At 41.7% G+C, this 21,953-nt stretch overlaps 3 protein-coding genes and 2 long non-coding RNA genes across 28 annotated transcripts in view; 2 read left to right on the forward strand and 3 right to left on the reverse strand.

Moving 5' to 3' along the window:
* LOC127533160 (uncharacterized) overlaps window positions 1-301 on the reverse strand; it is a 1,672-nt gene extending 1,371 nt beyond the window's left edge. For all 4 annotated transcript variants that reach the window (XR_007940926.1, XR_007940925.1, XR_007940928.1 and 1 more), the window contains exon 1: window positions 182-301. This is a non-coding gene — a long non-coding RNA (uncharacterized LOC127533160). The remainder of the gene's footprint in view (window positions 1-181) is intronic.
* The window catches only part of kif16ba (kinesin family member 16Ba), a 25,992-nt gene extending 16,136 nt beyond the window's left edge, over window positions 1-9,856 (reverse strand). Inside the window, 23 exon segments of the mRNA XM_051945581.1 lie at window positions 333-415; window positions 999-1,097; window positions 1,100-1,135; window positions 1,435-1,486; window positions 2,152-2,186; window positions 2,189-2,279; window positions 2,373-2,423; window positions 2,537-2,602; window positions 2,767-2,904; window positions 2,906-2,941; window positions 3,016-3,092; window positions 3,095-3,162; window positions 3,238-3,313; window positions 3,316-3,388; window positions 3,728-3,789; window positions 3,792-3,869; window positions 4,418-4,527; window positions 4,694-4,746; window positions 4,748-4,793; window positions 6,734-6,870; window positions 7,039-7,152; window positions 8,241-8,310; window positions 9,410-9,856. Of these exon segments, the coding sequence (XP_051801541.1) occupies window positions 333-415; window positions 999-1,097; window positions 1,100-1,135; window positions 1,435-1,486; window positions 2,152-2,186; window positions 2,189-2,279; window positions 2,373-2,423; window positions 2,537-2,602; window positions 2,767-2,904; window positions 2,906-2,941; window positions 3,016-3,092; window positions 3,095-3,162; window positions 3,238-3,313; window positions 3,316-3,388; window positions 3,728-3,789; window positions 3,792-3,869; window positions 4,418-4,527; window positions 4,694-4,746; window positions 4,748-4,793; window positions 6,734-6,870; window positions 7,039-7,152; window positions 8,241-8,310; window positions 9,410-9,456 (1,698 nt within the window). The 5' untranslated portion in view covers window positions 9,457-9,856.
* Window positions 9,857-10,129: 273 nt separating this feature from the next.
* snrpb2 (small nuclear ribonucleoprotein polypeptide B2) lies at window positions 10,130-13,943 on the forward strand. 3 transcript variants are annotated; one of them, XM_051945574.1, is made up of 7 exons: window positions 10,130-10,273; window positions 10,873-10,944; window positions 11,207-11,379; window positions 11,452-11,586; window positions 12,587-12,622; window positions 12,872-12,960; window positions 13,678-13,943. In XM_051945574.1, the coding sequence occupies exons 2-7, from the start codon at window positions 10,881-10,883 to the stop codon at window positions 13,835-13,837; spliced, it is 657 nt and encodes a 218-aa protein (XP_051801534.1). In that variant the 5' UTR covers window positions 10,130-10,273; window positions 10,873-10,880; the 3' UTR covers window positions 13,838-13,943. The 3 variants fall into 3 exon arrangements, with proteins under 3 accessions (XP_051801534.1, XP_051801536.1, XP_051801535.1); XM_051945576.1 differs by having other exon boundaries at window positions 10,247-10,279; XM_051945575.1 differs by lacking the exon at window positions 10,130-10,273 and adding an exon at window positions 10,286-10,435.
* LOC127533155 (uncharacterized) lies at window positions 11,593-20,675 on the reverse strand. Of its 19 annotated transcripts, none has more exons than XR_007940906.1 (5): window positions 19,955-20,675; window positions 19,236-19,757; window positions 12,377-12,648; window positions 12,146-12,310; window positions 11,593-12,079 (listed from the first exon to the last, which is right to left on the reverse strand). It is a non-coding gene; the product is annotated as an uncharacterized LOC127533155 (long non-coding RNA). The 19 variants fall into 19 exon arrangements; XR_007940904.1 differs by having other exon boundaries at window positions 12,113-12,178; window positions 12,245-12,310; window positions 19,236-20,675; XR_007940908.1 differs by having other exon boundaries at window positions 12,146-12,178; window positions 12,212-12,310; window positions 19,236-20,675.
* On the forward strand, window positions 19,294-21,505 carry prokr1a (prokineticin receptor 1a). The gene is made up of 2 exons (XM_022214460.2): window positions 19,294-19,688; window positions 20,625-21,505. Exons 1-2 carry the CDS (start codon window positions 19,294-19,296, stop codon window positions 21,316-21,318), a joined length of 1,089 nt encoding a protein of 362 aa, XP_022070152.1. The 3' UTR covers window positions 21,319-21,505.
* The last annotated feature ends 448 nt before the right edge of the window (window positions 21,506-21,953 follow it).

Here is a 21,953-nt window from a genome sequence, read left to right on the forward strand (position 1 = left end):
CGGACACCTTGAGGACACCCACAACCAGTCGGACACCTTCAGGACACCCACAACCAGACGGACACCTTGAGGACACCCACAACCAGACGGACACCTTCAGGACACCCACAACCAGACGGACACCTTGAGGACACCCACAACCAGACGGACACCTTGAGGACACCCACAACCAGACGGACACCTTCAGGACACCCACAACCAGACGGACACCTTCAGGACACCCACAACCAGACGGACACCTTCAGGACACCCACAACCAGATGGACACCTTCAGGACACCCACAACCAGACGGACACCTTCAGGACACCCACAACCAGACGGATGGACTCACTTTCCGTTTCTCCCTCAGCTTGGCCGCCTCCTTCGGGTGGTTGAAGCGAAACATGTTGGTCCTACCGAGCAGAATAACGGCACCTGGAGGCGACGCAAAAGTCAACACAAATGAAGCTTTCTGGACCATTTTTAATGTTAATATATATGTTGTTGTCATTTTAAATGTTTCTAGGTCTTTTTCAACAACTTTTAACTTGTTCTGCACATGGTTTGAGTCATTTTGGATCATTATGGACAGGTTTTGGATCATTTAAGACAAGTCTTGAGTCATTTTGGATAAATTTTTATCATCACAGACACATTTTTGAGCAATTTTGGAAAATTTGTCACTTTTTTGAATGTTATTTTGGCCAATTTTCTAATTTGTGGACGAGTTTAAAACTCTTACAAAAGTTTAAGTCATTTTGGACAATTCATTTGTCACTGTGGACACATTTTGAACCATTTCGGATAATATGAGAGTCATTTGTGGTCCTTTTGGACATATTTTGAGTCCTTCTGGATCATTTATGAGTCACTGTGAACAATTTTCTGTCTCTGTGGACAAGTTTGAACTCCTTCTGCATGGTTGAGGAGTTTAAAGACAAATTAGTGTCTTTTTTTGGTGTCATGCAGCAAACATGAAGACGCTAAGAGTATTAACGAGCACACAGACAATAGTCACCTTGGTTGAGCTGCGACGGCTCCGTCACCTGGACTCCGTTCACCGAACACTGAGCTCCACCCAGCGGTACCAGAGTCACCTTCCCATTCTGGTTCTCAACATGCAGTGTTCACTCTCCAGGTCCAAACCGTGAAGAACTGCAGGAGAATGATAACAACAGACACAGGGAGACTGTCAGGATGCAAACACTGCATCAGGCAACACCGCTTTGGATCAACAGTTTAGAAACACAACAAAAGACGATAAAAAAAAAAAACACAAAGAGGCACAAAACTACCACAAAAAGACAGGAAAAAAACAAAAAGAGACACAAAACCACCATAAAGAGACACAACAGACCAACCAAACACACAAAGTCACACAAAACAATCACAAATTGACACAAAACCCCACACAGAGACAAAATAAAGACAAACAGACTGATGGGCGGACTCACTGATGTCCTGCTCTGTGGAGGCGTCTCCTCGGCCCACGTAGGTCCGACCCTCCTGAGGAGAAACACCAACATATTATCATCGAAACATTCACCCTTCTTTGGTAAATATCAACTGAACCAAGGATTTAGATCAGACAGGACTCAGGAAACATGCTGCGGCATCTTCTCATTTCTCCGACTGTTGAGGCTCTAACATCAGTAGACTCTGAGGTGTTAAAGACCAGACAAGGTCCAGTTCTTACATATTTACACAGAATACCAATATGAGTCCCATTTGGATGTATCTGGACATATCTGAAGTTATTTTGGACTATTTTTGAGTCTTTTGGACCATTTTTCAGTCATTTTAAACCATTTGGAGACAAACTGAGTAATTTTAAACAACTTCCAGAGATTTCACATGAATTTTCAACGTACTTTGGATCATGTTGGACCAGTTTCCAGTTGTTCTGGACTCAGAAGAAAGTTGTTCCAGCAGATGCAAACAATTTGAAATGCTCCAGAAGAGGACAAACGTTTGATTATTTACCCATGAAGTTGAAAAAAATGGGAAAACTTTGACATCTGAAGAATCTGATGTGTGAGTTTGACAAGGTTCCAATTTTTAGATGTTTAGACAAATGTTGATGTGGACTCATTGGTAGGACCCAGAACTGGAAGTTCACAGAGGTCTCCGTGTTCACAGAGGTCTAGGTGTTCACAGAGGCTCAGTCGGACCTTTAGGTGGTACAGGATGATGCCGGTGCTGAGCGGTCATCGTCGATGCCGATGAGGTGAGGCAGCTCAGAGTCCAACACCACGCCGATCCCCTCCTTCCTCAGAGCCAAAGTCTCCTCCTGCAAAACGTTTTCACACTTCAGCTTCACAGAGCAGAGAGTCGGAAGATCAGACAAAAGTGAGGAGGCTGAATGGATGACACTGATGAGGGTACTTCAGATGTTCTGAGTCTCGTTCCATTTGTTGGTCCACTCTTTAGTCCAGCTCCGGACCTACAAACACAAACCTTCCAATAAATAAATGTAAGTCTAGTTTGGTGTTTTGTTCTGACTTTCTAAACCTTTTCAGCACATTTAGATGCTTTAATGAAGGACGATGGACTCACTCTGGCTTCATTCTGGTGCAGCTTCTCCTCCATACTCAGAGCTGTGGGCGAATCCAGCAGAGCGATCTGACAAAAAAGCACAACAAGACATCAATCAAACCAGGGTTCAGAGGACTACCTGCTCTACATGATTCAACTGTTGTTTGTTGAAAGGTAACACAGTAACATTCATTTTAGACCACTGTAAAGCTGTTTTCTTGACTTCTACTGCTTCTTCCTCGTCAGGTTAACTGGTTGCCCTGAACCAGCAGAGCCTTCAGCCGGGCGATCTCTGCCCGCAGTTCCCTGATCAGCCTGACGTTGGCGTCCTCGTTGATGGTGGGCTTGTTGATGATGTTCTTGGCTCGGTTGGCGTAGCGCAGAGTGCTGAAGCGTCTCGCCGTAGTTCACATCAGCGGGAGACGGCTGAAACGAGAGAGACGATTATAAACCGACTCCACGCACATCGATGACCGGATCACAGCGGGGCGTGGGCTCACTGGCGATCATGATGGTCTCGAGTTTCCACCCAGACTGTCCTTCAGCAGCCACGTCAGCACCGAGTCTCTGTAGGGGAGAACACCGACTTCTTCTTCAGGTTGGTGTTCACGCCGTCCTGCGTCATGTCGCTGAAAGAGGAAGAGTCGGGATCAAACCCACAAAAACAACAGGAGCTGAACCGATAACTCATCAATGTTTCTGAACCCAGACCGAGATGACGTTTTCCCAGAGTGACCAGAGACTTGTTGATGTTTCCTCCCTCCTTCAGCCGGACGCCGGTGGCTCCGGTGGCGTCGCTCGCTCGCTGCCGGCCAGGTCCACCAGGTGGATCTTACTGACCGTTTCACTCGGCATCTCAGCATCGAACTTCGCCTGGAAGGAGATAAGTTTAACATCAGTCAAGCTAATGATCAGTTTAATTAACTCTCAGAAAGCTAAAAACACGTGAAAAACGAACCCACAGTGAGGAAAAATGAGTCCAACTTTAAATAAAGGTTAAATGAATGAATTTAAGGAGTGTCCAAATGTCCAATCAACGCCTCAAACCAAGATTTTCACTTTACTAGCAGACAAAACAAGAAAACATCAGAACCTTTAATCTGAGATGTTCTACTGAAGGAGGTCTAAAATACATCTTTAGATATTATCATTTAGATACATTCAGTAATAACAATGAACCAGGTGAGGAGTTGTTGAAGCTCTGCGGCCGACCTGAGTGAAGTTGATGGTGAAGATGGCGTGGGAGCGGCTGCTGACGTCGTTCATGCCGGTGCTGCGGTGGTTCGGTTGATGTTTCCGGCCTCCATCAGCTCCTCCACGTCGCTGTAGTTCTGCACCAGGTGTTTGGACAGATCTGAGGGCAGCAGGAAGCATGTGAACAAGACCTAAAACACAGCAGGGAACCTGAACCGAGGCGGAAATCACTCCAAAAAATATAGTTGAAAGAAAAACAAAACCAAAAACCGAGCAGCAAGGGTGGCCCAGCAAAGAAGACAAAGAGAAGAAGATGAGACGAAACAAGATCACGAAGAAGAAAATATAAAGAAGAGCAAAAAGAAGAACACGAGGAAGAAGATGAAGACAAGAAGAAGATGAAGAAGAAAACAAAAAAACACCTAGAAGAAGATGAGGAAGAAGAAGACAGAGAAAGAAGAGGACAAATTAGAAACGGACGAAAAAAAAGATGAAGAAGAGCAAGAAAATGGTAAAGAAGACAACGAAGACAAAGAAGAGGAAGAAAACGACAAAGAAGATGAAGAAATAGAAGATGACTGAGAACAAGAAGACGACGAAGAAGAAGTCAAAGAGATTCAAATGGATAAATCAGGGGCCAGAAAACAACATCAAACCTTTAGTGTGAATAAAGGACCTCCTAAACCAACATCTAGCTTTGCTCTCTACCTTCTACATAGGGTCCGTCCTTCGGATGCTCCCGGACTCTCAGGTTGTAGGTCTGCGTGGACTTCCTCCTCAGAAGGTCTCTCACTCTCTCGTTGTAGATCTCCAGGTAGCTGCCAACACAAACCAGAACAATCAGGTCTTCAGGTTTACGTTTGTGACCCACAACTCCTCCACATCAGTGTGTTCACAGCAGGACTATTATGGGCTGTTCAACAGATGGTTCAGGGTTTTATTTTCACTCAAACTCTCACAGCTCCAACATTAAATCGTTCTCACCTGACTTCTGTGCGAAATGAAGCTTCGTCCCATCGTGTGGCGTCAGAGATCCGGACTGAACAGACCTTCACAAGATCCTCGGGATAGACCGGCATCGCCCCTGAAACAACAACACAACAACCTGCCTTCAGTAAGGAACAACAAAATCAACAACAACAACATCTGGACTGTTGGCAGGTAAAGCAAAGGAAACAGTGTAATCTCAGAACTGGACAAACAACATCTAGATTTTAATGCTTTACACCCAAACAGTCAGCTGCCACGCAGGTTTAAAGTGCTTTTGTGATGGGAAGAAAAAGTATGACTGGTGATAATCTGATGAAGAGTCGACTCAACATTCAAAGTCCTGATGTGTGCGATACAAAACCACCACAAAGACACAACAAAACCTCCAAAAAGAGCCACAGAATCACCACAAAATATGTAGAACTCACAATTAAGAGTAAACTCACCATAAAAAAAGACACAAACCTCCACAATGAGACAGAATCACCACAAAAAAGACCCACAACATCACCACAAACACACAAAAACACGCAAAATCACCATGAACCGTAAAAACTCACAATAAAGACAAAAAACACCAAAAAACACAAACCTCCAAAAAGACACACAGAATCATCACAAAGACACACAAAATAACAACTAAGAGTAAAATACTCTAAAAAAAAAACAACAAAACCATTACAAAAAATCCACAAAATGACCAAAGACACACAAAATCACAACAAATAGATGTAAAACTACCACAAAAACATACAAAATCAACACAAAACACACAATCACCATAAATCCCCGTCAGTAGAAAACAGGTTAGTAGTTTAATTTATTTATGATTCATTGAGCTGAAGTGACTCATAGCTCTGAACATTTACTTCGTCTACGTGTCGATTTGTTTTTCCTGCGGCTGATCGATTGGTTGATTTTGACTTCAGTCCACCAACATGTTGTTTTGTCGATTACTAACATGGAAACTGGCATGAGACGCTACCCAAGGACTTTCCGGCCTTTAGAGGGGAACTTGGACTCATTATCTGTGAACCGTTATCTGAAAACACACAGATTAGTCGAACCGTCACCGACAGTTGCAGCTGATCAATAATCCGATCACACTCAGTTCTCTGGGTCAAAGTTACATGTCTGACTGGAGTCTACGTCACTGTCCAGAAAGACTCAAATCTCCACAGAAACAATCAAAAATCACAACTGAAAACACCCAAAATCTCCACAAAAAAATTTCAAAGTATCCACAAAAAGATTCAAAATCTCCACAAAAACACTCAAAATATCCAGAGAAAGACTCAAGAATATCACAAAAGCATCAAAATCACTGGGGAAGACTCAAAATTGCCACGAAAAGACTGAAAATCCCCATGGAAAGATTCAAACATTGCCAAAATAAGACTCAAAGGCAAAAAGAGACTCAAATCACCCATAAACGATGCAAAAATCCCTACAAATAAGAGGCCCAAAATCACCACAAAAAGACTCAAAACCTCCACAGAAAGTTCAAAATTCCCACAGAAAGGACCCAAAATCACTACAAAAGAACTCAAAGGCCAACCATACGACTCAAAATAGCCATTAACAGATGCAAAATAACTAAAAAATAAGACTCAATCACCACAGAAAGTTTCAAAATTGCCACAAAAATCTTAATATATCCACAAAGACTCAAAATCACCACAGGATGGGTCCAAATTGTCACAAAAAGATGGAAAATTGCAAAGACTCAAAATTGCCATAAAAAGATGCCAAATCCATAAAATAGGACTCAAAATCACCACAAAAATGTAAAAAAAAAACTGTCAAAATTACCAGCAAGAAGACCCAAATCATCACAAAAAGACTCAAAAAGCCCAAAAAAGACTGTAAATTTTCAAAATAGGACTCAAAAACCACAACATACAAATTCACCCAAATATGACTCAAAATTTTCACAAGTGGTAAAAAAAAATAGCTGCAAAACCAAAATAAGAATCAAAACAGGACTCGAAATCACCACAAAAAGTCACAAAACCACCAAAAATAAGAGTCTACAGCACCACAGAGCGTCTCACCGGGGTTCCCATCATGGTGTAGGACTTCCCTGAGCCGGTCTGACCGTAGGCAAACACGCAGGCGTTGTAGCCCTCGAAGGCCGCCTTCAGCACGTCAGAGCCCAGATCTTTGAAAACCTGTGAGGAAAACAGGAAGATGGAAGTTTTATTTCTGTTACGCTGATCAGAAACTTCACATCAGAAGAACAGAGTCGGTATCGTCCCGACAAGGAGTCACATCCGACTAAACGCCAACAATCTGAGGCTCCTCCCACCAGACGACGAGCCCACCGGTGACTCTCTTACCTTCTCCTGAGAGACGAAGGCAGAGCTCTTACAGTCCGTCGAGTCGTAGGAGAAGTCATACGTGAAGGTTTTGGTTCGATCCCTCATCACGTCTCCTGCGACGCCGTCGGGGAGCTGAAACCAATCAGAACACAGGATTTAATTAAACTTAAGATGAGGCTGATAAATATACAATAGTACAGAATAGAATAGAATAGAAAGACCTTTACTGTCATTGTATAACGAGTATACAATGAAACTGGGAGCGCTGTCCCATTTGGTGCTTAGAAAAATATATACAATAAAGAAAAAAATATAGAATAAAATACAATAAAATTCAATGGGGAAAAAACTGCAATTATAGAAAAACAGGAGCTTTAAATTGCACATACTGATAAAGTGACTACATATTGTTCTTGGAGGTGAGTGCAGATTCAGTGTGAAAGGAATATTGCAGGCTGATCAATGGAGGTGAACTCAAATAAATCTAGTTCCAGACCTCTACAGCTAGTTCTAAACCTCTACGACTAGTCCCCGGACCTCAACAAGTAGTCCTCACACGTCTACTTCTAGTTAAAACATTAACAAGTAGTTCCTGTCCTCTAAAATTAGTTTCAGATCGCTACGACTATTTCCAGAACTCTGCAACTAGCTTTAGACATCTACAACTAGTCCTCACACCTCTACAGCCAGTTCTAAACCTCTAAAACTAGTTCTTACACCTCTACAACTAGTCCTCAGACCTCAGTAAACTATTTTTAAACTTCTAAAACTAGCCCTCACTCGTCTACAGCTGGGAAAAACCTCAACAAGTCCTTATCCTCTACAGCTAATCTTGGGATGTCCTACAATTAGTTTTGAACTTTATGACTAATCCTCACAACTCTACAACTAGTCACCAGATGTCTACAACTAGTTCCAACCGTCTACAACTAATCCTCGGAATCCTATAACTAGACTTCAGACCTTTCTACCTAGTCCTCATACTTCTACAACTAGTACTAGTCCATGGACCTCTAACAACTTGTTTGACATGTCAGTTAGTTTGGAGTGGATTACCAGTAAACGCTCAGTAAGGGTTAAACATGTCAGACAGTCTGCATCAGGTCGGACCAGTTAAAGAAAAGACATGGGTCAACCAACTGATCCACCAGAACACCTCCAACACACCTAGAGGACACCTGGAGAACACAGCCTGAGGAAATAATAACAGACAGAAGTACCTTGAGGTTGGTGATGGAGGTCTTGGTTCCTTCCATCTTGATGATGGTTTTTGCAGTGAGGTCCTTCTCCCTGTGAAACATCAGGAATGAATGTTTTCAGTTTTCCGTCTGACTGACGCAGAGCTCATCCTTCTGGACAGACGGATCCTGGATCACACTTTAACCCCAAACACATCCTGAAACCACATCTGAACCTAAACGATGAACGTCCTCAATCTGAATTTACAGAACCTTCAAACAGGTTTCATCCCTGTGAAGACTCGGCATCCAAGGACGAATCATTTCCATCTTAACTGATAAAAACGTTTCCACACACAGAAAAACATGTATTTATATTCTGTCTCCATACTGTTCAATGACAGTCATAGAACACCTTTCAGTCGCAACAGAATCAGTGAAAATATATTCTGTTTGCTCAGTTACTGGGTTCTACGTCACTGAATGAATGCAAACGTGCACAACTTATTGTTTAAATGTATATTCCACCCAAACTACTACTTTCTGTCCAAGTTCCTGCAGTTTTAAAGGTTTATTCCACCAGAAATAGAACTCGTAAACTAATGACTCACAGTTTACAAAGTTTCCCTACCCAAAGCTGTACATACTTCACTTTATTTTGCTGGTGTCTGCTCTCTCCTTAGCAGTAAACATGTGTTCACCATGTTATCTGGGCCAGAAACCAGCTGATCAAAAACCAGGATCACAGAGTTGAATAAACATCCTGGATGCTCTGCTACAGATGAGCTGCAGTCTCCACAGATCAGCCTGAGCTCTGCCCCTGGACGGGACTGCTGTGATGGGTTAGCCCAGTTGGTTAGCCTACTAGTTGGTTAGCCTACTAGTTAGGTAGCTAGTTAGTTAGTCTGCTGTAATCTCTGCAGTCTCGGGCTCATCCAGGTGAGGACAGCCTGTGTTTAAAACACCTGCTGTTGTTGCTCACCAGCCATGAAGACCACAAACCCACCGAGACAGAGACTTGCAGGTGTGCTAAGAGTCCCTCTCAGCCCCGTGGAGCCGCGGGGAGCAGTCGTTACCCCGCTGCTGTGGACTTCATTCACTCCCAGCGGCTAGCACACATCTGTCTGAGCCGTTAGCGTCACACAATCACATTAAAGTCGTTAAAACAAGACGTTAATCGTCAAAACACCGCGTCATTGTCCGCAACTCACCGCCTGTTCATGGGCCGGACCCGCACAGCCACCCGGACCGATGCCATGGCACATCCCGCTGCGGTGCCTACGGTCCCGGTCAGTTAGCTTCACAGCGAGCGGAGCGTCTTTATGGCAGCTGGTTAGCTGGCGGGCTAACGGGCGAGCGGCGGTATAAAGGGGGCAAAAGTCGCAGAGATAAGCGGCAGTCTCACAACTCACGGACGGAATAAACCAGACAGACACGGAGCGGGGAGAGGGGAGGGCCACCAGCGGTATCAGGGTCCGCTGACACCGCGTCGTTGTCCCGGTGTGAACCGGCTCAGATCCCCGGTGACCGGTCAGCAGCCTGTTAGCTGTTAGTCTGTTAGCTCTCAGGTGACAAACAGAAGCAGATATAAACATTACGTGTACGGAAGTCACGAGCACTTTTATATGTTTACTATACACAGTTATACTAATGTAATTAATAAATACAAGACCGTACAATATTATTATTTATGGTGACTAATCTAACTTATTTCAATATTAAAGCCAAGACACTACAGTATTATTAATAATGGAAATTACGCTGACAAATATAGCGCTAAAGTTATGCCCTTATAAAATGTACATGACAACCTAACAAATGCAAGGGCTCATATGAGCATATATTGTTTTTTGTGCTCTATGTGTTTATTATTATTATTATTACTATATTTTTCGGTTTTACTTTGTTTAGTTTGTGTAAATGAAGCTCGATTAATGAATGAGCGAAACGCCGCCTGCAGTTCTCCTCCCGGCCTGCTGAGGACAGCAGCGGCCAGAGCTGGTTCAACGGCCGGGCAGCCGGCGGCAGCAGTTAGTGTTTCCTGTTGTTTCCTGTCGTTCATGAGCAGGGAGCAGGTGAGGGTAATTTTCCTGTAATTTCTTCTAACTCTCACCTGAACGCAATCAGACTGAGCATCTGACAGCGACTCGGCAACTAGAAGACCCGCGATGTTTTATGGAGAAACTTTCTGCTGTTAGAAGCTTCAAAAAGCCTGAAAGCTAATAGCTAAGCTAACGGTATGAATGATTGCAGTTAGCCAACGTGAAGCTAACGTATGCTAATGTTAGCAGCTAACTAGACAAATACAGTCCTAGTTTTATTTTATTACTGTTTTAACAACATATGAGTTTATGGAGCCTTTGTTCTGAATGGAGCAAATGATCCACCGGTTGAGAAGTACTCGGATGTTTCACTGAAGTACAGTAGTATTTAGGTGTTTTACTTTAATACAGAAGTATTTAGGTCTTTTACTAAGGTATAGGAATATTAGCAGCAAACTGTACTTATCAGTGTAAAAAGAAACGTACTCTGTGAAATGGCCCTGTTGAAAGTGACGTTTATCAATGAATTATCACTGCTATTAATATTCAAAGCTGGAAGTTGTTTTATAAGACAAGCAACATAAAGACCATTAGTCTAGACACTAAACCTGAGCTCCTGTCATTTTGTCCAGACTCCACCATGGATATCCGACCAAATCACACCATTTACATCAACAACATCAATGACAAAGTCAAGAAAGAAGGTGAGTTTGTTTTTTACTCTTTTCACAGATAAAGGATCCATTTGTGATTTAAAGCCAACCTGAATGAAGCTACATGATCAACATAAACCATTCTCAAATAAAAAAAGAATGTTTTCTAATCTATTATATAGTTTACCTTCACTTTATACCCGACCCTAATATTCTGTGTTGTCTTATTGTCTTTGTTGAACATCCATGCTCTAGGGATTAATAAAGTTCAGTCTCTCTACACTCGATTAAACTCGTTTTGTTCATCCTGCAGAGTTGAAGCGTTCGCTCTACGCGCTCTTCTCCCAGTTCGGGCAGATCGTCGAAATCGTGGCCATGAAGACGATGAAGATGAGAGGGCAGGCCTTTGTCGTCTTCAAGGAGCTGGCCGCTGCCACCAACGCGCTGAGGCAGCTGCAGGGTTTCCCCTTCTACAACAAACCCATGGTAGGACCCGTCCCGGCTGGTCCTGGGCCGCCGTCCACAGCTTCACCTCGCTAACGTCCTGCTGTCTTTCAGAGGATACAGTACGCCAAGACTGACTCCGAGGTCATCGCCAAGGTGAAGGGAACGTACGGCGACAAGGAGAAGAAGAAGGACAAGAAGAAGAAGGCTCAGGAGCCGGCAGCAAACCTCACCAAGAAACCAGCTTTGGTGAGTTTCAGTTTACAGACGTCCAGCATCACATAAAATCTTACAGACGACCAAACGGAGCCAAAAATCTGAACTCTAAAGCCGTTTTCTGACTTTGGAACGAGGTTGTTTTACATTAAACCAACCAGATCAGAACAGAGTTACCCCCAGAACTTCATCAGAACATCTGGTTCTTCATCTACAGTGACTTTATCAATGATCAGAGTTCCACCTTCATACTGGGAATATTTCCAGAGTTCCAGGTCCTTGAAGTCCATAGAGGAGAACATCCCCTGGAGAAAGTTCTAGAGTAGACCTACCAACAGCTGGAGAAAGTTCTAGAGTAGACCTACCGACAGCTGGAGAAAGTTCTAGAGTAGACCTACCGACAGCTGGAGAAAGTTCTAGAGTAGACCTACCGACAGCTGGAGAAAGTTCTAGAGTAGACCTACCGACAGCTGGAGAAAGTTCTAGAGTAGACCTACCGACAGCTGGAGAAAGTTCTAGAGTAGACCTACCGACAGCTGGAGAAAGTTCGAGAGTAGACCTACCGACAACTGGAGAAAGTTCTAGAGTAGACCTACCGACAGCTGGAGAAAGTTCTAGAGTAGACCTACCGACAGCTGGAGAAAGTTCTGGAGTAGACCTACCGACAGCTGGAGAAAGTTCTGGAGTAGACCTACCGACAACTGGAGAAAGTTCTAGAGTAGACCTACCGACAACTGGAGAAAGTTCTAGAGTAGACCTACCGACAGCTGGAGAAAGTTCTGGAGTAGACCTACCGACAACTGGAAAAAGTTCTAGAGTAGACCTACCGACAGCTGGAGAAAGTTCTAGAGTAGACCTACCGACAACTGGAGAAAGTTCTAGAGTAGACCTACCGACAGCTGGAGAAAGTTCTAGAGTAGACCTACCAACAGCTGTACAGTTGTCCTGGGCTGATCTTCATCAGCTGTTCCTGTAGTCTCTCAGGTAAAGGTAGACTTCATCTGTTCTCTGATCATCGTTTTGTTTCTTGCAGGGTTCAGCTCCACCTGTCCACTCACCTGCAGTCCAGGTAAGACCTGGTTTATCTGCTGCTTCCTGTTAAAGATAATAGATTTCTGTGTGGAATTATGTAGGAGCCAGAAACTGTAGCTCGGGTTTGTGCAGAGGATAATGCAGACAATAATTACTTATTTTATTTGCAGACTTCAGCTCTTTCCTGAGCAAAAAACAGACATTAAACTAGAAAATATAAAACTGTTTCTGTCTAAATGAAGCCTCGTTTTCTCAGATTGTTGATGACGTTCTTCTGTGTTCTCAGGTTCCAGACAATCCACCCAACTACATCCTGTTCCTCAGTAACCTTCCTGAGGAGACCAATGAGATGATGCTGTCCATGCTGTTCAACCAGTGAGTCTGTTTTTAATGTTCCACACGTCTCTGACATCAAGCGTTAGCTCAGCTAGCTTAGCCTGAACAGAGTTACTGGAAATCTATTCAAAGTCCTTAAATAACTTGTAAACGATCCAGAATGACGCACAGTGAGTCTAACGAAAGCATTTAGTCAACTTTGAATAATTTTGACATTTTTGAAGAGATTTTGCACAATTTTTAAATGTTTACTAATTTATTTATAATGGAGAAAATCAGACGTTCACCTGCAACACGTTCCAATGATTGAGACGTTTTAAATCATTTTGGATCATTTTTACATTTGTGTTGACAAATATTTGTGTTTATATTGTCCTGTTTTTATGCACTGATGACAATTGTTTTATCATAAAGACAATTTGAGTAATTTTGAACAAATATTGAATAATTCTGATCAATTTATTAATGATTGTTTGGTTATTGGTCATTTTTGCACATTTTTTACAATTTTGCAGCTGGAGAGTTACTAGTTGATTATTAGTTATTGATCGGTATCAGATTAGAGTTACTAGTTGATTATTAGTTATTGATCGGTATCAGATTAGAGTTACTAGTTGATTATTAGTTATTGATCAGTATCAGATTAGAGTTACTAGTTGATTATTAGTTATTGATCGGTATCAGATTAGAGTTACTAGTTGATTATTAGTTATTGATCGGTATCAGAGCCCTCCCTCAGTGTTCTGGTCTCTGCAGGTTTCCCGGGTTTAAAGAGGTCCGGCTGGTTCCAGGGAAACACGATATTTCCTTTGTGGAGTTTGAGAGCGACGCCCAGGCAGGAGTAGCTAAAGACGCCCTGCAGGGCTTCAGGATCACCGCCACCTGCGCCATGAAGATCACCTACGCCAAGAAGTAGTCCTCTGGACCAGGAGCCACTCTTCTGGACTTTTTCTGCTTTGTTTTTTTATTAAATAATTTTTTGCTTGTTGGTCTGATTTGTAAAATAAAATGTTTTTACAGAGTTTGTGCCTCTCATGTGTTTTTAAAAACTCAACATGAAACATCGTAATAAAAATAAACGGTGAACAGTGATACTAATCAATAAAAAGTAATAAACACTAATAATAATAATAAACATGACATTCTGACAAATCTTTGGTTATTTTGGATGATTTTACAACATTTGGATCAGCTTTTGAATATATTTTTTTAAAATTTTTCGTTTACAATTCTCTTCTTACATGAAACAAATTCTGAATGATTTTGGACAATTTATCAACGACTTGATTTTTTTTTTTTTTGGCATTTTAGCCCATTTTTAAATATTTTCACAGTTTTGAATAATTCTTAAATCTTTATTTTGGATAATTTTTTGTGTAATTTCAGACTTTTGAGGCATTTTAAAATATATTTTAAACATTTTTAGTCCAAATGAAGAAAATCAGATGTTCACTGAATCACTTGTCAATAAATCTGGGCACATTTTGAGTAATTTCAGATGAATTTTAAGATAAGTTTAGACCATTTTAAGTTAGTTTTGATACGTTTTTGGTAATTTTCTTCTACCTTTTATTCATACAGAACAATTCTTTGATCATTTTTAGACTATTTTTAAGTAACTGGATGATTTCAAGTAATTTTAAACAAAACATTGTTTTTCCACATTTTTGACAAAATTTGAATTATTTACATTTTTGACAATGGAGATCATGATTTTTTTTTTTAAATATTTGACACACTTTCTAGATTTTGGACAATTATGGGTCTTTCTGAGCAAATCTTCAACTATTTTGGACATTTTTTATCATTTCAATCAGCTTTTGAGTAATTTTTGACATTTTTAAAGATATTTTTGGACAATTTTTAAATGTTTTAGAAAATAATTTTTATAATGTTGTTCACCTGCATCATTTTCCAATGATTTTGGACATTTTAATTCATTTTGAATGATTTTTAAAATCAGTTTTACATTAGTTTTGACAAATATTTGTTAGTGTTGAATGATTTTAAAACATTTTGTCCAATTTTGGAATATTCTCCTATTTTTATTATCCATTTCTGACATTTCTTTTAAACAACTTCTGAGTACTTTGGACAATATTTAATATTTTCAGTCAATGTATTATTGATTTCTTACAAAATGTGAATGTTTTTGACAAAACTTAGGTCATTTTAAAGTACTACATATTTGGGTCAATTTCAAAATAATTTTTGACATTTTTGAATTATTTAGGAAACTTTAGGAGTCATTTCAGACTTGTCAGTCATTTTGGATGAATTTCTGGGAAAAGTTTGTTTTTTTATTTTAGATTTTTTTTTAACAATTTCAATCATTTTGGACCTTTTATAGTAATTTTGGAGGAAATCTGAGGTCCACTGTTTCATCTATGAATCATCTGCAGACATTTGGAGTCGTGTGTGTGTGTGTGTGTGTGTGTGTGTGTGTGTTCTTGTACTTGCTACATTGTGAGGACCATTTTCTGCATTTAACTATCAAAGTGAGGACATTTTTACAAAGTGAGGACATTTTGGCCGGTCCTCACTTTGAAACAGCCATGTTTGAGGGTGAAGACTTGTTTTTAGAGAACAGGTATGAATTGAGGTTTGGTTAGGGTTAGGGTAAGGATTAAGTTTAGGCCATCAGTTGTGATGGTTAAGGTTAGGGTAAGGCTCTAGGAAATGCATTACGCCTATGGATGTCCTCACTAAGATAGAAGTACAAACATGTGTGTGTGTGTGTGTGTGTGTGTGTGTGTGTGTGTGTGTGTGTACTTGTTTCTGCTATAAAGGTGGGGACTTTGACCTGACTATTTGCTATAAAGGTGGGGACTTGTCTTACGGTGGGGACCTAAAATGAGGTCCCCACGGGTGGCAACACCGTTTTCTTGGCCATATTGTTGTTAATAAAAAATGTAAAAGTGCAAAAACGTTTGTTTAGGGTTAGGCATTGATTTGGTGATGGTTAAGGTTAGGGTTAGGGTAAGGGTTAGGAGTTAGATATGAATGGGAGTCAATGGTAAGTCCCCACCGGTATAGAAAAACAAACGTGTGTGTGTGTGTGTGTGTGTGTGTGTGTGTGTGTGTGTGTGTGTGTGTCTCAGCGCGCACAGCGGGGCGGGACATGACGCGTCGTGAACGCGCCGCCGCTCGTCTCGCGCTCCAGAGGAGCAGAGCGCGCGGAGGAGCAGCAGCTTCAGGTGAGGTCTGATCCGATTTTTATCAGGTTTTATTAGATTCTATTTGTTCTGATCAGATTTTTCACATCAAACAGTTTAATGGTTTTGAATCAGTGAACCTGAACCTTCAGCTTCTGTTCTGACTCAAACACCTTTTTGTATTTTATTTACCTGCAGAAAAAGACATTTTATAAATAATTTACTGTTATTTTACAGTTTTTCTCTGCTTAGTTCAGTTACAAATACCAACTAGAATATTTTTTAAAAGGCCAAAGCTGTGACTAATGTCCACAGTTCAGAGTTTTCAGGTATTTTATCTGAATTTTGAAACTATTCATCAGCAGCTTGATTCACCTGAACATTAAATATTCTGTTTACTCATTTCAGAAGCAGTGAGATCAAATATTTTTTCTTGTTTTGTTGGATGAAATAACTGAAACTGATTTTTAAAATAAATTTTCTCCTAATCCACCTGAACTTTAGTGAACTATTGTTGGAGCTGTAAAAATATAAAAGAACCAACAAAGAGACTGAATGTCCAGCAGATGGAGACAAACAGCAGCGTTCAGGCTTTATTATTATCTTCATTAAATGTTTTTAGACCAAATCACTAAATGTATGGGAGCTCATTTATGCCATAAAATAAATGAACCTGATGCATCTCAAAAAATAAAAGTTTAGATTCTGTTCAGCTATTGATTAGTTTGATACAGAAAGGATCATTTTTAATATATTTATGTTCTAATAAAACCTGCAGCTTTGTTTTAATATGAGCTGATCTGGTCGTGGATCTGCAGCCTCCAGCTGAGGAACCTGAAGGAACATTACGAAACATTAAGAACGATTAAAGAACGTTAAAAAAAATCATGTCATGGAGGCTACATGAGCTCCAGGGTTAGGTTTTTTTAGTGTCGCTCCTATAAACAGATAGGAAGTCAGCAGGACAGATATCGTTGCCATGGATACAGAGATTTACTTGATATTCTTCTGTTAGCATGGCTAACTTCTGTAGCATGATTTTAAGTAATCAATCTAAAATAAAGAGATAAAACTTTATAAGGTTTTAAAAGATAAAAATTCAAACTCCACTTTTACAACTTTTAATCATGACTTCCTAGCCCAGGGCAGCTAGTAGCTAGCCCAGGAATGCTGGCCACTAGCCAAGGAAAGCTAGTCAGTAGCCCAAGGTTGGTTGTAGCTAATGTAACCTAATGACTTTAGTTGCTATCCCAGTAATGCTAGCTGCTAGCCTTGCCATGGTAGTTGGTACCCTTGGGATGCCAGTCACCATCTTTGCCATGCTAGTTGTTGGTTTAGCAGTGCTAGTGACTAGCCTCAGAATGCTAAATGGTAGCCTTAGTTGGTAGCCCAGAGATACTTGTAACTAGCTCTGAAATGCCAGTCACTAGCCAACAACTGTTACTTGCTAGTTGAGGTTGGTAGCCTGTGAATGATGCAAACATAGGAATGTTGGTGACAACAATGCTAACATCACTAACCCAGGAATGATTGTAGTTAACCAGAAGAACTTTTGGCGCTACGTGAGGTACGCTAGTTGCTAGCCCTGCCATGGTAGCTACAGGTTTCCAGTTGCTAGCCTGAGAATGCTAGTTGCTAGTATTCTATGGCAGTTACTGGCCTAGGAATGCTTCTCACTACTCGAGGGCTTCCACTTGGATACTTTGCCGTACTAGTTACTAACTTCCGGATCCTAGTCTCTGGTTTAAGGATATTTATAGCTAGCCTCCGGATGCGAGTTGCTCATCTAAGAATACTAGCCATTCGTCTAAGCATGCTCGTTGCTAACTTTTTAGTTCGTGGCTAGCCTGCAAACGCTAGTCACTAGCTTTGGGATGCTAGTTACGAGCCTGATAATGTTAGTGGTTAGTCCAAGGAATACTATGTGCTAGCCTTTAGATGCTATTGATAGTAATGCTAGTAATGTTAGTCAGTAGCGTTGGGATGCTAGTTGTTAGCGTTGTTGTTGTAGTTTGCTGCTATAACTGTTGTGCTACTCAGAAGTGACTCTATTTCAAACATTCCTGCTGTTAAAATAGAAAATAAGAAATAGAAATAACGATCATGTTAATTATTCTGATAATTCTGAAAAGTCAGATTATCTAAAAAACTGAAACAAAGATGTTCTCACAGCAACAAGAGACTGAACAACTCAAAACTGAAACCTGTATTTTCCTGTTTAATCAGATCAGTTAAGAATCTTTTTAAATATTTAAGTAAATGATTGGACTTTTATTAGCTGATTGTTTTTCCTGTAAATCGGTTTTTATTTGCTCTGTGTGACTGTCAGCTGATCTGATGATTCTAGTTTAAACTGATGACTTCATTCCTCCTCTCTGACCTCCTCATGAGTCCCATCAGCCGGACTCAGTTTGATAAAAAGCTTTTGTGTTGACTGACAGTTTTTAGAGCCGAGACTCAACATTCCCCAACCTGAAGATGAATCTGACAGATCCTCTCCAGCAGCTCTGGAACCTGGCAGCTCAAACATCTGAAGTCTAAAAGAGACGTCTTTAAACGTCTGTGATGTTCAAGGAGCCCAACGAGCTGAGAAACAGTAAAATAACCAGTGAAAAGGTCACAATAAAACCAATAAAGTAGATCAAACAGTCTTTATATATAAGAAGAATTTAATAACAGAAAATACTCCAGTCAAAAAATATTCCAAAATGACTCAAAATGTGTCTAAAATGACAAAAATAATTCAAAACAACTAAAGAATTGGTCCAAAATTACTGAAAATAGTCGAAAATTATTAAAGATTGTCTAAAACTACTGAAAACAGTAAAGAACAACAAAAAAAGTGGTCCAAAAAAATCTGTCCAAAATTACTTGGCTCAGAATTGGTCAGAAATGAGTTCAAAGATCTAAATTCAGGCTTCACAGCAGGAACTCAGTGGAACTATCCGTCTGTCTGGAACTGCTGATCTGACAATGAAGGCCCTCTAATATTTTACTTTAACTAAAAGAAGGATCTTTTCCTAAGCTCGACCTAATCATCATCAGGATTACTGTAACCACGGCAACCTTCAGCTTCCTCTAAACGATCCTATGAGAACTTAGAAGTAGCTCTGATTGGCCCAAATGTGGTTTGAATCTCCCTGGATGATGAAATATTACCTCTGGTGACGCGTTTCCCTGCAGACACGACGATCCGAGCATGTTGCCGTGATCCAGGATGGCCGACCTGATCAACAGCAGCTTCCTGGACTACGAGGTTCCCGTGGAGGAGGTCCCAGACACCACGCAGGGCCCGGCCTTCTTCGGGGCCACCATCGTCATCGCCGTGGTCCTGGTGGTCATCATGCTGGTGTGCGGCGTCGGGAACTGCGTGTTCATCGCCAGCCTGGCCCGCTACAAGCAGCTGAGGAACCTGACCAACCTGCTGATCGCCAACCTGGCGGTGTCTGACGTGCTGGTGGCGGCGGTGTGCTGCCCCTTCCTGCTCGACTACTACGTGGTGAAGCAGCTGTCCTGGGACCACGGCCTGCTGCTCTGCGCTGCCACCAACTACCTTCGCACCGTGTCGCTCTACGTGTCCACCAACTCTCTGCTGGCCATCGCCGTGGACAGGTGGGTTCACCTGCAGCTTCCATCCTTCAAGGTGCCTTTGGTCTTTGAATGCTTGAAACATGATTTGGTCTAAAATAGGTCACAAGAAAAAAAATCAATGGAAGATCAACCAACCAGAACCTCCTCAGAATCATCTGGTTCTGGATCTCCAGTAACTTTCATTCAGATATTTTTTGTTGCATATGTATTTATGTTGTAATTGTTTTTGGTGAATGAAATAAACAATAAAATGAATGAATGAACTTTATCAATGATCAGAGTTCTACCTTCAGACTCTGAATATTTCCAGGTCCTTGAAGTCCATAGAGGTGGGTCCACATTTATCACTTCTTAATGGACTTTTTCCATCATTTCTGAGCCTCAGAACTTCATCAGTTCAGCAGATAGAACCATGACATTTAGGAGGAGAAACACATCTGAGTTCTGGTAAAAACTGACACCTGATCAGTTTAAATCCATCCATTGGTCTCAGTCTGAACACTGGATCTGGTTTCTGATCATTGTATCGATAACCAGCTGTGACCATCAGTATTATGGGATGCATATCATGGTGTGAACAGTTTAAAAGTGCATTCTGGGTAAACGTTGCCCTTTTTACTGATTTAACTACAGCAAAAACTGTGTAATATTATAATCAGACATTGTCAAAGATCAATGCAGATACAAGAACCAATAAGATTAGTTTGTTTACAGCTGACATGTAAATTAAACATTTTTCTGTGGTTTTAGTTCTTATCCATATTTTAACAAAACAGGAAAAACTTGTAGAATAGCAGTTAAAAATGTGTTGCCTTTTTACAATCCTCAAGGAACCAAAGAAGCAGGAATGAAAGAACTCTAGTTTCCCTGAGTTCAGAGACAATACCCTACTGTTAGAAGTAATCTGATTACTGTGGAGCCTGTAAATACTTTACTATCTTGGGTTTCTGTGTGCAGGTACATGGCGATCCTCCACCCTCTGAGGCCTCGGATGAAGCACCAGACGGCGTACTGCGTGATCCTGGCGGTCTGGATCGTCCCCGTCTTCATCTCCATCCCGTCCGCCTACATGGCCTCAGAGACCACCTATCCTCACCTGGAAGGTCGCAGCCACAAGACGTTCTGCGCTCAGATCTGGCCTGTGGAACAGCAGCTCTCCTACCGCTCCTACTTCCTGCTCATCTTCGCTCTGGAGTTCGTGGCGCCCGTCAGTGCCATGGCGGTCTGCTACGCCCACATCTCCAGGGAGCTGTGGTTCAAGGACGTCCCAGGTTTCCAGACGGAGCAGATCCGGAAGCGGCTACAGAGGCGGCGCCAGACGGTGGTGGTTCTGATCCTGGTTCTGGTGGCCTACGTCCTGTGCTGGGCGCCGTACTACAGCTTCACCCTGCTGAGGGACTTCTACCCCACCCTGATCTCCAGGGACAGGAACTCCTTGGTGGCCTTCTACATCATCGAGTGCATCGCCATGAGCAACGGCGTCATCAACACGCTCAGCTTCGTTAGCGTCCGCAGCAACACCAGGCGCCTGAAGAAGGCGGCAAAGTTCCCTCCGAGGCTGGCGACGTTCGTCAAGTCGGCAGATGAAGGGGAGACTCGGACGTCCTCTCTCAGAGTGGCAGAGGACGTGGATGGAACCCTTCTCAGGTAGAACCAAAAGACGGATGAGAACCTGAGAGAACCAATCACAGATCAGCTCACTGGACAGGAAGTCAGAACCTCCGAATGAAACGCTCTGATCAACTGTGTTCACCTTCAGCACTCCACAGCACTTAATTAGGGTTCTTTAGTCAAAAAAAACTAATTAAGGCTCTTTGATGTCAAAGTGAAAACAGATTTCTACAAAGTGATGTTAAATAATTAAAATATAAAATAAGTTTTTGCATAAGTACCCTGCTCTATAAAGTGACTCTAACTCAGAGCAGCCAGTTGGTTCTAGAAGTCATCAGTGATTAATGGATGATCTGAGGTCAGTGGTTGGACGATAAAGACTCCTGGATCTGGAAGGTCCAGTCTCTGGTGGATCAGAACTCCTGGATAGAACTACACCATGAAGACTGAAGAACCAAGAACCTCTGAGCAAAGGTTGTTGAAGAGCATTAGGAAATGTTATCAGCCTAAAACTGTAAAAGCAGAAGGATCACTGAATTTCCTACTTTCTGACCGTCTATAAATGCACCGTGTGTGTCCTTCAAGGCCTTTTCCACTGATACAGACCCGGTTCTGTTTGGGTTTGGGAACCTAATGTTGACCTGTTAGAACCCTGACAGGTCAGTTAGTCACTAG

This window comes from Acanthochromis polyacanthus, chromosome 3 (genome assembly GCF_021347895.1).
Source record: "Acanthochromis polyacanthus isolate Apoly-LR-REF ecotype Palm Island chromosome 3, KAUST_Apoly_ChrSc, whole genome shotgun sequence".
Lineage (NCBI taxonomy): Eukaryota > Metazoa > Chordata > Actinopteri > Pomacentridae > Acanthochromis > Acanthochromis polyacanthus.